General features: G+C 45.8%; 1 protein-coding gene across 1 annotated transcript in view; it reads right to left on the bottom strand.

The window, feature by feature from the left end:
- Positions 1-5,373, bottom strand: part of BBS2 (Bardet-Biedl syndrome 2) — a 61,649-nt gene extending 56,276 nt beyond the window's left edge. The window contains exons 1-2 of the mRNA XM_067471004.1: positions 5,180-5,373; positions 360-587 (exon numbers count right to left, since the gene is read on the bottom strand). Coding sequence (XP_067327105.1) covers positions 360-587; positions 5,180-5,347 — 396 coding nt within the window. The 5' untranslated portion in view covers positions 5,348-5,373. The remainder of the gene's footprint in view (positions 1-359; positions 588-5,179) is intronic.
- Positions 5,374-12,259: the final 6,886 nt, after the last annotated feature.

Here is a 12,259-nt window from a genome sequence, read left to right as displayed (position 1 = left end):
AAAACCAATGTATGCTTTAAGAAGTTAGTTGAAAAATAATTTTGAAGACATCATTCTAAATCATTTACTACCTGCATGCTGCAATTGTAAGCAATTTTGGAAACAAGGATTAGTGATAAAATGTCAGCGAAGACCACTTTTCTCCATAATAACTCTTCCAGAAGTGAATTTCCCTTCCAAGAGGTAGGTTTCTCTCACTTCCTATTGTCTCACCTCTGTCCTTAACTATGAGCCATTTGTAAACCAGGTGTTTGTAACTTGGAGACTGCCTGTACTTGAACAAAGTAATCCAAATGCTCTAACAGCTTGGATATGACTATGGGATAAAGAGGGATAAAAAACAATTGAAATGAACGTACCCCTGCATAAAACAAGTCTGCGTTGTTGTGCACGTCGTATGCCAACAAACTGGTCCTGGTGCCAACAAGAAGAGTATCACAGCCAAGGTCGGGGTTCAGCACCCCTGCAGTCAAACAGCTGACAGCCTCATTGATGTTTAGGAGAGAGATATCCGCATCCTGGGTGCTCAGCACCAAACGGTTCGTATTTACACGCTGGCTACGTGCATGGGGATTGTGGATGAAAACCTGGAAACACAAGACAAAAGGGAGAGGAAGCAGCAATTGTAAGGGCTGGGATAACAGCATTTGGGAACTGTTCAATTATTCCTATAGTCACACCTACACGGATAACACTATGTAACACATTTTTTGTTCCTTGGTTATAGATGTCATTTCCTAATTGGTTCTGTCATAAAAATATGGGAAAAGTTGATTAACTACAAAAACTTTGTTTCTGTGGGAGGGACATTCTGCACAACATTTTGCGGCAGTTTTCTCATGAATATTTCATAGAGTATCAACCCATTCAACATTGTTTGTGCCACAAAATGAAATTTCTGGGGGAGAACGAAATTGTTGTGACTCAGCTGGAACCACAGAGTGTCTCTGATGAGGATAATGGGACTCAGGTTCACAGCCTGGTTCAAAGTGTCCCTGTTATAGACAGTGAAGAAGTGTAGTTTCCCACAGCAAGGAATGAAAGTGTTGATACTGAAAATAGCCAGGTGCAGGTGCAGTTTGACTCAGAGAAGGAAGACAGTTCTCAGCTTGGTAATGATAATGAGCAAACAGGGAAACAGGCTGACACTAACGCAAAAGACCGACCTTAATGAAATGGAAACCTTCAATCGGGCTGACCGTTTGGAATTCAGAGTCCGAAGGAGTGTGAGAATAGCTAACAAGAAGGAGGCCAGAGGCCAGAGAAACGCCTTCCTTCATGTTTTGCAAAGATTATTAAACAGTGTGTTTGAGACCAAATCTTTGTCAAAGCAACTTTGCGTTTTACCAAGAAGCTTGGCTTTGTTTTGTCTGGATTATTCTTGCAGTTCTTGTGTTCATGGTTTCAGGACTTTGTCATGTTCTCTTGGGTTTTTGTTTTGCTGATCCCTTTTTGGATTAAACTTCCAAGTGCTATTTTATATTGATCTTTTGGAACATTTACTTTTGCTTTTAGGAACTTTTTATCTTTTATTTTTAATAAAGTATAAAGACTTTTGGCTGTGTGCAGTTTGGTGTTTTTCAGCAAGGTGAATCTACTCTGAGGTGCAACAAAAATAAGGACCACACAATTAAACAAGAAATAACATTTTCTGAACAGAAACAATTTTTTTTTCAATTTTTCTTCCATAGTGTTATTTATTATCCAGAAGCCACTGTATTCATCACAAATGAATGGCTTGCGATGGTTTGATGTTCCTTGAGTACATTAAATTCTGCAAATCTTTCCTAGTGGACCCTGTAAAGTTTTAGCTCAGTGTTCTTCCACTTTGGACAGAAAGAGCAAGCTTTTCTTTTGTTTCCCGTGTGTACAATGTGAGAATACCTTCCGGGAAGTCAAGAGACAAAAGGGAAACTGTTGGATGCTGCTGGAGTAGAACAAAGGACTGCACAATTAAATGGGAAATAACACTTTCAAATCAAGAACAGTTTTTTTTTTCAAATGTTGTTATAAAGAGTAATATCATGAAAGGACCAAGGCAGTGACATCTCCAGCTCATCCCCTGTTTGGGTATCAGCCAGCACGTCAACGACTTAAATCAAGAAATAGTTTTCTAAGATCTACGGAGACACTCGCTGGAACACCTCAGCAAGCGAGAGTCCAAAAGTGGCAGGCTCAAACCCAGAACCTCAATCAATGGAGAGAGACTCCCTACTGGGCACACAGAAAACTGGGCGACTTGGAAGGCGCTGAACAGACTGCGCTCTGGCACCACGAGATGTAGAGCTAACCTTAAGAAATGGGGCTACAAAGTGGAATCCTCGACATGCGAGTGTGGAGAAGAGCAAACCACTGACCACCTGCTGCAATGCAACCTGAGCCCTGTCACATGCACAAGGGAGGACCTTCTTGCCGCAACACCAGAGGCACTCCAAGGGGCCAGATACTGGTCAAAGGACATTTAATCAATTACCAATCTTGCAAACTTTGTGTTTTGTCTGTTTGTTTGTTTGTTTGTTTGTTTGTTAAAAATGCAATGCAACTGTCTGGTCTGTCTCTGACACGATAAATAAATAACCAGCCAATCCCTCTCCAATGCCAGAAATACAGCTTAATGGTGTAACATTAGAAAATGTTGACCATTTCCGCTCCCTTGGCAGCCACCTCTCTACAAAAGTCAACATTGACACTGAAATACAACACCGCCTGAGCTCTGTGAGTGCAGTATTTTTTTGAATGAAGCAGAGAGTGTTTGAGGACCAGGACATCCAAAGGGATACCAAGGTGCTTGTTTATAAAGCTATTGTCCTCCCAATCCTGCTATACGCCTGCGAGACGTGGACTGTCTTGGAGTCCTTGTGGACAACAAGTTAAACATGAGCCAACAATGTGATGTGGCTGCAAAAAAAGCCAATGGGATTTTGGCCTGCATCAATAGGAGCCTAGTGTCTAGATCTAGGGAAGTCATGCTCCCCATGCTCTATTCTGCTTTGGTTAGACCACATCTGGAATATTGTGTCCAATTCTGGGCACCACAATTCAAGAGAGATATTGACAAGCTGGAATGTGTCCAGAGGAGGGCGACTAAAATGATCAAGGGTCTGGAGAACAAGCCCTATGAGGAGCGGTTTGAAGAGCTGGGCATGTTTAGCCTGAAGAAGAGAAGGCTGAGAGGAGATATGATAGCCATGTATAAATATGTGAGAGGAAGTCACAGGAAGGAGGGAGCAAGCTTGTTTTCTGCTTCCCTAGAGACTAGGACGCAAAACAATGGCTTCAAACTACAAGAAAGGAGATTCCACTTGAACATGAGGAAGAACTTCCTGTTCATGAAAATGAACAAAATCTGACTACCAGTATTAAAAAAACTCTAAAATTACAACAGCACAACAACAGAGAGGAAACAAACAAGGACATCACCTGTCAACAAAAGTTTACTCTAGGCACTGTCAGGCCATTATATGCTAATCAAGGTGGTCAGTTGAAACATTCACACCTAGCTCCAGCAGACAAGAATCCTTTGTCTCACCCTGGTCATTCCACAGATATATAAACCCTTTTTCCTAGTTTCAACAGACCTCAAAACCTCTGATGATGCTTGCCAGAGATGCAGGCAAAACATCAGGAGAGAATGCCTCTAGACCATGGCCATATAGCTCGAAAAAACCTACAACAACCCAGTGATTCCGGCCATGAAAGCCTTCGACAATACATTGAACTTCCTGACTGTGAGAGCCGTTCAGCAGTGGAACCCTCTGCACTGGAGTGTGGTAGAGGCTCCTTCTTTGGAAACTTTTAAACAGAGGCTGGATGGCCATCTGTCAGGGGTGCTCCTGGTGGAGCTCCTGGTTGCGTAGTGGGTTAAACCCCTGTGCCAGCAGGACTGAAGACCGACAGGTTGCAGGTTCAAATCCGGGGAGAGTGCGGATGAGCTCCCTCTGTCAGCTCCAGCTCCTCATTCAGTGACATGAGAGAAGCCTCCCACAAGGATGATAAAACATCAAAACATCCTGGAGTCCCCTGGGTAACGTCCTTGCAGATGGCCAATTCTCTCATTCCAGAAGCGACTTGAAGTTCCTCAAGTCGCTCCTGACACGACAAAAAAAGGGGGTGCTTTGAATGCAATATTCCTGCTTCTTGGCAGCAGGTTGGACTGGATGGCCCATAAAGTCTCTTCCAACTCTAGGATTCTATGATTCCATAGAATTCCATCTGAACATGAGGAAGAACTTCCTGACTGTGAGAGCCGTTCAGCAGTGGAACTCTCTGCCCCGGAGTGTGGTGGAAGCTCCTTCTTTGGAAGCTTTTAAGCAGAGGCTGGATGGTCATCTGTCAGGGGTGAATTAAATGCAATATTCCTGCTTCTTGGCAGGGGGTTGGACTGGATGGCCCATGAGGTCTCTTCCAACTCTTTGATTCTATGATTTTATGATCCTACATCACATGCAACTCCTGGAATGATTCCATCAGCGTTGCCTCTGGAAAATCCTGCAAATGGGTTGTTGTAGGTTTTCTCGGGCTATATGGCCATGGTCTAGAGGCATTCATAGAATCAAAGAGTTGGAAGAGACCTCATGGGCCATCCAGTCCAACCCCAATCTGCCAAGAAGCAGGAACATTGCACTCAAAGCACCCCTGACAGATGGCCATCCAGCCTCTGTTTAAAAGCTTCCAAAGAAGGAGCCTCCACCACACTCCGGGGCAGAGAGTTCCACTGCTGAACGGCTCTCACAGTCAGGAAGTTCTTCCTCATGTTCAGATGGAATCTCCTTTCTTGTAGTTTGAAGCCACTGTTCCACATCCTAGTCTCCAAGGAAGCAGAAAACAAGCTTGCTCCCTCCTCCTGTGGCTTCCTCTCACATATTATACATGGCCCTCATCATATCCCCTCTCAGCCTTCTCTTCTTTAGGCTAAACATGCCCAGCTCCTTAAGCCGCTCCTCATAGGGCTTGTTCTCCAGACCCTTGATCATTTGAGTCGCCCTCCTCTGGACACATTCCAGCTTGTCAATATCTCTCTTGAAGTGGAATGAGGCTTTCAAACCAGGAGCAGGGCATGTGTTGCAATGTGGTCGCTCTCTCTCAGCCGCAGAAGGTCCACAGCAACAACCCCATAGGGAAGACAGGCCAGGACAAGGCCTTGTCAAGGCAGGCAGGCCAGGCTTGAGTTGAGGCCTACCTTTCCGGCCTGGGTGGCCGCCGTGAGGCAGGGGTGGGTCCCGTCGTACTTGCCCAGGGCCACCATCCGGGGCAGGATCTTGTGGCTCAGCTTGAGCGTGAAGACAGGCACCAGCATCGCGACGAACGCGCTCCTTTCTCTCTCTCTCTCTCTGCGAGGCCTACACATCCAGGCGTCAAGATGGCCGCCGGCCGGGTTGCGTTGCCATGGGAACAGCAGCCGCGCTGTGATTGGCCTAGCTCCCTGCTGCCCAGCCTCTCAGAGCATAGGACTTCAACTCCCAGAAGCCTCGGCTGTCTTGGTCAATGGCAAAGCATTCTGGGAGTTGGAGTCCAAAATACCTTCCAGCTTTTTAGACAACAGCAAGCTGGCTTCAGAAAAGGCAAAAGCTGCACATCGCAAGTGCTGAACCTGACTCAGCACATAGAAGATGGTTTTGAAAGGCAGCAGATCACAGGAGCTGTCTTCATAGACCTGTCAGCGGCTTATGATACTGTGAACCACCGCCTCCTCCTGAGAAAAATGTATAATATCACAAAGGACGACCACCTCACCCACCTCATAGGAAACCTGCTAAAAAACAGGAACTTTTTTGTTGAGTTCCAGGGCCAGAGAAGCAGATGGCGGAAACAGAAGAACGGCCTGCCTCAGGGGAGCGTGCTTGCCCCATCCATGTTCAACATCTACACAAATGACCAGCCACTGCCAGAAGGGACGGAGAGTTTCATCTATGCTGATGATCGTGCCATCACCGCTCAAGCAGGGAGCTTTGAGATGGTTGAATAGAAGCTCTATGAAACTCGAGGTGCTCTTACTGCCTCTTACAGGGAAAACCAGCTGATCTCTAATCCATCTAAAACACAGACATGTGCCTTTCACCTTAAGAACAGACAAGCATCCCGAGCTCTGAGGATGACCTGGGAAGGAATCCCACTGGAGCACTGCAGCGCACCCAAATACGTGGGAGTCACTCTGGACCGTGCTCTTATCTACAAGAAGCACTGCCTGAACATCAAGCAAAAAGTGGGTGCCAGAAACAATATCACACGAAAGCTGACTGGCACAACCTGGGGATCACAACCAGACACAGTGAAGACATCTGCCCTTGCGCTATGCTACTCTGCTGCTGAGTATGCATGTCCAGTGTGGAACAAATCTCACCACACTAACACAGTAGATGTGGCTCTTAATGAGACATGCCGCATTATCACAGGGTGTCTGCGCCCCACACCACTGGAGAAATTACACTGCTTAGCCGGTATTGCACCACCCGACATCCGCCGGGAAGTAGCAGTCAATAGTGAAAGGACCAAGGCAGAGACATCTCCAGCTCATCCCTTGTTTGGGTGTCAGCCAGAACGTCAATGACTTAAATCAAGAAATAGTTTTCTTAGATCTACAGAGACACTCGCTGGAACACCTCAGGAAGCAAGAGTCCAAAAGTGGCAGGCTCAAACCCAGCACCTCAATCCGTGGGTTATTTATTTATTTATCGTGCCATCCGCAACCAGAACATTGTATTACATTTCTAAAAGAACAAAACAAACAAACAGATTTTTAAAAAAACACAAATTTTGCAAACTTTAGCTGATTAAATGTCCTTTGACCAGTATCTGGCCACTTGGAGTGCCTCTGGTGTTGCCGCAAGAAGGTCCTCCATTGTGCAGGTGGCAAGGCTCAGGTTGCATTGCAGCAGGTGGTCAGTGGTTTGCTCTTCTCCGCACTCGCATGTCAAGGATTCCACTTTGTGGCCCCATTTCTTAAGGTTGGCTCTGCATCTCGTGGTGCCAGAGCGCAGTCTGTTCAGCGCCTTCCAAGTCACCCAGTCTTCTGTGTGCCCAGGGGGGAGTCTCTCATCTGGTATCAGCCACTGATTGAGGTTCTGGGTTTGAGCCTGCCACTTTTGGACTCTTGCTTGCTGAGGTGTTCCAGCGAGTGTCTCTGTAGATCTAAGAAAACTATTTCTTGATTTAAGTCGTCGACGTGCTGGCTGATACCCAAACAGAGGATGAGCTGGAGATGTCTCTGCCTTGGTCCTTTCACTATTGGCTGCAACTTCCCGGAGGCTGTCAGGTGGTGCAATACCGTGAGTGATACCAAATGAGAGACTCCCCCCTGGGCACACAGAAGACTGAGGCAACTTGGAAGGCGCTGAACAGACTGCGCTCTGGCACCACGAGATGCAGAGCCAACCTTAAGAAATGGGGTGATCTGGACATTGCCCGAGCTCTGCAAGTGCAGCATTCTTCCGACGTGGTGATCAGGACATTGCCCTAGCTCTACAAGTGCAACATTCTTCCGACACGGTGATCTGGACATTGCCCGAACTCTGCGAGTGCAGCATTCTTCCGACAGGGTAATCTGGAGATTGCCCGAGCTCTGCGAGTGCAGCATTTTTCTGACATGGTGATCTGGACATTGCCTGAGCTCTGCGAGTGCAGCATTCTTCCGACATGGTGATCTGGACATTGCCCAAGCTCTGCGAGAGCAACATTCTTCTGACAGGGTGGTCTGGACATTGCCTGAACTCTGCGAGTGCAGCATTCTTCCGACATGGTGATCTGGACATTGCTCAAAATCTGCGGGTGCAGCATTCTTCCGACATGGTGATCTGCACATTGCCTGAGCTCTGCGAGTGCAGCATTCTTCCGACGTGGTGATCTGGGCATTGCAAGAACTCTGCAAGTGCAGCATTCTTCCAACATGGTGAACTGGACATTGCCCGAACTCTGTGCGTGCAGCATTCTTTCGACATGGTGATCTGGGCATTGCTCGAACTCTGTGCATGCAGCATTCTTCCGACATGGTGATCTGGACATTGCCCGAGCTCTACAAGTGCAACATTCTTCCGACATGGTGATCTGGACATTGCCCGAGTTCTGCGAGTGCAGCATTCTTCCAACATGGTGATCTGGACATTGCCTGAGCTTTGCGAGTGCAGCATTCTTCCGACTTGGTGATCTGCGAGTGCAGCATTCTTCCGATGTGGTGATCTGGACATTGCCCGAGTTCTGCAAGTGCAGCATTCCTCCGACATGGTGATCTGGACATTGCCCGGGCTTTGCGAGTGGAGCATTCTTCCGACATGGTGGACTGGACATTGCTCAAAATCTGCGGGTGCAGCATTCTTCCCGACATGGTGATTTGGACATTTCCTGCGCTCTGTGAATGCAGCATTCTTCCGACATGGTGATCCGGACATTGCCCGAGCTCTGCGAGTGCAGCATTCTTCCGATGTGGTGATCTGGACATTGCCCGAGTTCTGCAAGTGCAGCATTCCTCCGACATGGTGATCTGGACATTGTCCGGGCTTTGCGAGTGGAGCATTCTTCCGACATGGTGGACTGGACATTGCTCAAAATCTGCGGGTGCAGCATTCTTCCCGACATGGTGATTTGGACATTTCCTGCGCTCTGTGAATGCAGCATTCTTCCGACATGGTGGACTGGACATTGCCCGAACTCTGCGAGTGCAGCATTCTTCCGACATGGTGATCTGGACATTGCTCAAAATCTGCGGGTGCAGCATTCTTCCCGACATGGTGATTTGGACATTTCCTGCGCTCTGTGAATGCAGCATTCTTCCGACATGGTGATCCGGACATTGCCCGAGCTCTGCGAGTGCAGCATTTTTCCGACATGGTGATCTGGACATTGCCCGAGCTCTGCGAGTGCAGCATTCTTCCGAATGAAGCGGTTTTGAGGATCAGGACATTTGTAGGAAGACCAAGATGATTATTATATAGTATATATATAATATATAGCTATTGTCCTCCCGACCCTGTGATACTCCTGCAAAAAGTGGACCACCTACAGCAGTGATTCCCAATTTGTGGCCCGTGGACCACCAGTGGTCACCTAAGTATATCCAAGTGTATTCACAGAATTGGAAGAGACCTCCAAAGGCCATCCAGTCCAACCCCCCACCCTTCTGCCAGGCAAGAAAAGCACAATCAAGGCCACCTCAACAGATGGTCATCCAGCCATCCAAGGAAGAAGTTTCCACCACAGTTTGATTTCACAATCAGATATAGATCTTGGGTTCCGATCAATGTAGTTTCCATCCATTTCAGGACAGGATTGGACCACAATAGGCATGTTTCGCCTTAAAGGGGGCTATTAAATCTCACCCATCTTGCTGGAACGACATTTGCTCGGGTTATTTATGTCTTTTACTAGCATCTTGGGCTCCTGACCAAAGCAAGCCGAAGAACCTGTAAAAGCAAAAGCATGTATTTTAAGTAGGGGGTGAACAAAACCGTGTTTATGGGGAGAAAACACACTTCAAAGCCGGTCTTTATGGATTCCTTTCAAGGCTGGGCTTTATGGGTCCGTTTTTACAAGCTGCGCAAGTGGAGAAACACAATGCTTTGGGATGCATTGAACGCTTCGGATGTACGCAGGACAACATATTCAATGCGTTCAGCCTCTCTTCTGGCCAATGCAAGATACAAAAAGATCTTATCTATAGAACAAATCCTTCAAATGGTTTTGCTGTATCATTAACATCAGATGGACAATGAGTTTGTTCCAGTTTTGTACAGATTTAGCACAGTGGCAGAGAGACAAAAAGTACATTTACTCTATAGAAATAATGCTACTGCAATTGCCATGGTTCGATGCTCTTGAATCTTGGGAGATGTAGTTTCCGTAACATGTAGTTTCTGTAACATATCGTTTCCATAGTTTCTGTAATATGTAGTTTCCATCGTTTCTGTAAAATGTAGTTTCCGTAGTTCCATAAGATGTAGTTTCTGTAGTTTCCGTAAGATGTCATTCCCGTAGTTTCCGTAAGATGTCGTTTCTGTAGTTTCCGTAAGGTGTAGTTCCTGTAGTTTCTGTAAGATGTCGTTTCTGTAGTTTCCGTAAGGTGTAGTTTCCATAGTTTCCGTAAGATGCCGTTTCCATAGTTTCCGTAAGATGTCGTTTCTGTAAGATGCAGTTTCCGCAGTTTCCGTAAGATGTAGTTTCTGTAGTTTCCATAAGATGCAGTTTCCATAGTTTCCGTAAGATGTAGTTTCTGTAAGATGCCGTTTCCGTAGTTTCTGTAAGATGTAGTTTCCATAGTTTCCGTAAGATGTAGTTTCCTTAAAATGTCGTTTCCGTAGTTTCTGTAAGATGTTGTTTCCGTAGTTTCTGTAAGATGTAGTTTCCATCATTTCCGTAAGATGTAGTTTCTGTAGCTTCCGTAAGGTGTAGTTTCCATAGTTTCCGTAAGGTGTAGTTTCCATAGTTTCCATAAGGTGTAGTTTCCATAGTTTCCGTAAGATGTAGTTGCCATAGTTTCCGTAAGATGTACTTTCCGTAGTTTCCGCAAGATGTAATTTCCAAAGTTTCCGTAAGATGCAGTTTCTGTAGCTTCCATAAAATGTAGTTTCTGTAGCTTCCGTAAGTTGTAGTTTCCGTAGATTCCATAAGGTGTAGTTCCTGTAGTTTCCGTACGATGTAGTTTCCGTAAGATACAGTTTCCGTAGTTTCTGTAAGATGTCGTTTCTGTAGTTTCCGTAAGATGTAGTTTCCGTAAGATGTAGTTTCCGTAAGATGTAGTTTCCGTAAGATGTCGTTTCTGTAGTTTCTGTAAGATGTAGTTTCCATAAGTTGTGAGTGTAGTTTCCTCATTTTTGTAATGAGAGCTGGTGCCTCACTAGTCTACAAATCCCATATTCTATTGCATTGAGCCATAGCACTTAAAGTGGTACCTAAACTGCATTAGTTCTACAGTGTAGATGCACCCTGGTCTATGAATCAAAAAGATAATCTGGATTTTATATGGGCCACAGAGACTCTCAAAGGCCCATATCCAATCCAGATTATCTGCTTTGAACTGGATTATATGACAGTGTAGACTCATATAATCCAGTTCAAAGCAAATAAAGTGGATAATCTGGTTTGATAATCTGGATTATATGGCAGTGTAGAAGGGGCCCAAGGCTGCATCTGTAGTTTCCTTAAGATGTAGTTTCCGTAGCTTCCGTAAGATGTTGCTACTTCCTCGCATTAATGCAGTTTGGTGCCACTTGAGATGCCATGGCTCAATGGTATGGAATCATGGAAGATGTAGTTCTGCAAGGTCTTCAGCCTTTTCTTGGCCAAAGACCAGCCTGCAAACACTCAGCATTGCATAACATTGAGCCAGTCTAGTGAAAATGGTTCCCAACTGCATTAATTTTGCGGTGTAGACGTATACTCAGTGGGATGGGACTTGCCTCTAAGTAAACAAGCCCTTGTTTGGGAAGACATCACTATTCCGGTCACCAGACCGGCATAGTACATCGAAATGGCATTTCGGAGAAATTCAAAACACAGCATTCAGAAGCCGTTCTGGAGAGAGCTGTGCCCCACTTCATTCCATGAGATGAATGAGAACATTTTTTGTGGCATTGTATTATTCGCCAGATCGGAGTCAACAGAAACTCCGCTGTTCGGAATTTCAATTATGGAATCTCAAAGGAAGTATTCATAGGGAAGACTTGGAGGCGGCGGAGAGGGGAGAAGGCCACATTCGCCCCCTTGGCTTCAAGCCCCTGCTCAAGATAAACATCCACCCCATCGCCTGCATGGGAATAACGCTGATTTTGCAATCTATATAAATAAAAATGTAATGTTCATATGTGGGATTAACAGAACTCAAAAACCACTGGGGGAATTGACACCAAAGTTGGACACAAGACACCTAACAACCCAATGTATGTCCTTCACTCAAAAAGTGATTTTGTCATTTGGGAGTTGTAGTTGCTGGGATTTATAGTTCACCTACAATCAAAGAGCATTCTGAACCCCACCAGCGATGGAATTGAAACAAACTTGGCACACAGTTCTCCCATGACCAACAGAAAATACTGGAAGAGTTTGGTGGGCAGTGCCCTTTGGTTTTGGAGTTGTAGTTCACCTGCATCCAGAGATCACTGTGGACTCAAACAATGATGGATCTGGACCAAACTCTACACAAATACTCAATATGCCCAAATGTGAACATTGGTGAAGTTTGGGGAAAATAGAATCTTGACATTTGGGAGTTTATTTATTTACTATACTTGTAGACCGCCATTCTCAGCCCTAGGGCGACTCACGGCGGTGTACA

Source organism: Anolis sagrei, chromosome 8 (assembly GCF_037176765.1).
Source record: "Anolis sagrei isolate rAnoSag1 chromosome 8, rAnoSag1.mat, whole genome shotgun sequence".
NCBI classification, from domain to species: Eukaryota; Metazoa; Chordata; class Lepidosauria; order Squamata; family Dactyloidae; genus Anolis; species Anolis sagrei.
Note: the sequence above shows the minus strand (reverse complement) of the source record. Positions and strands in the feature narration are given on the sequence as shown.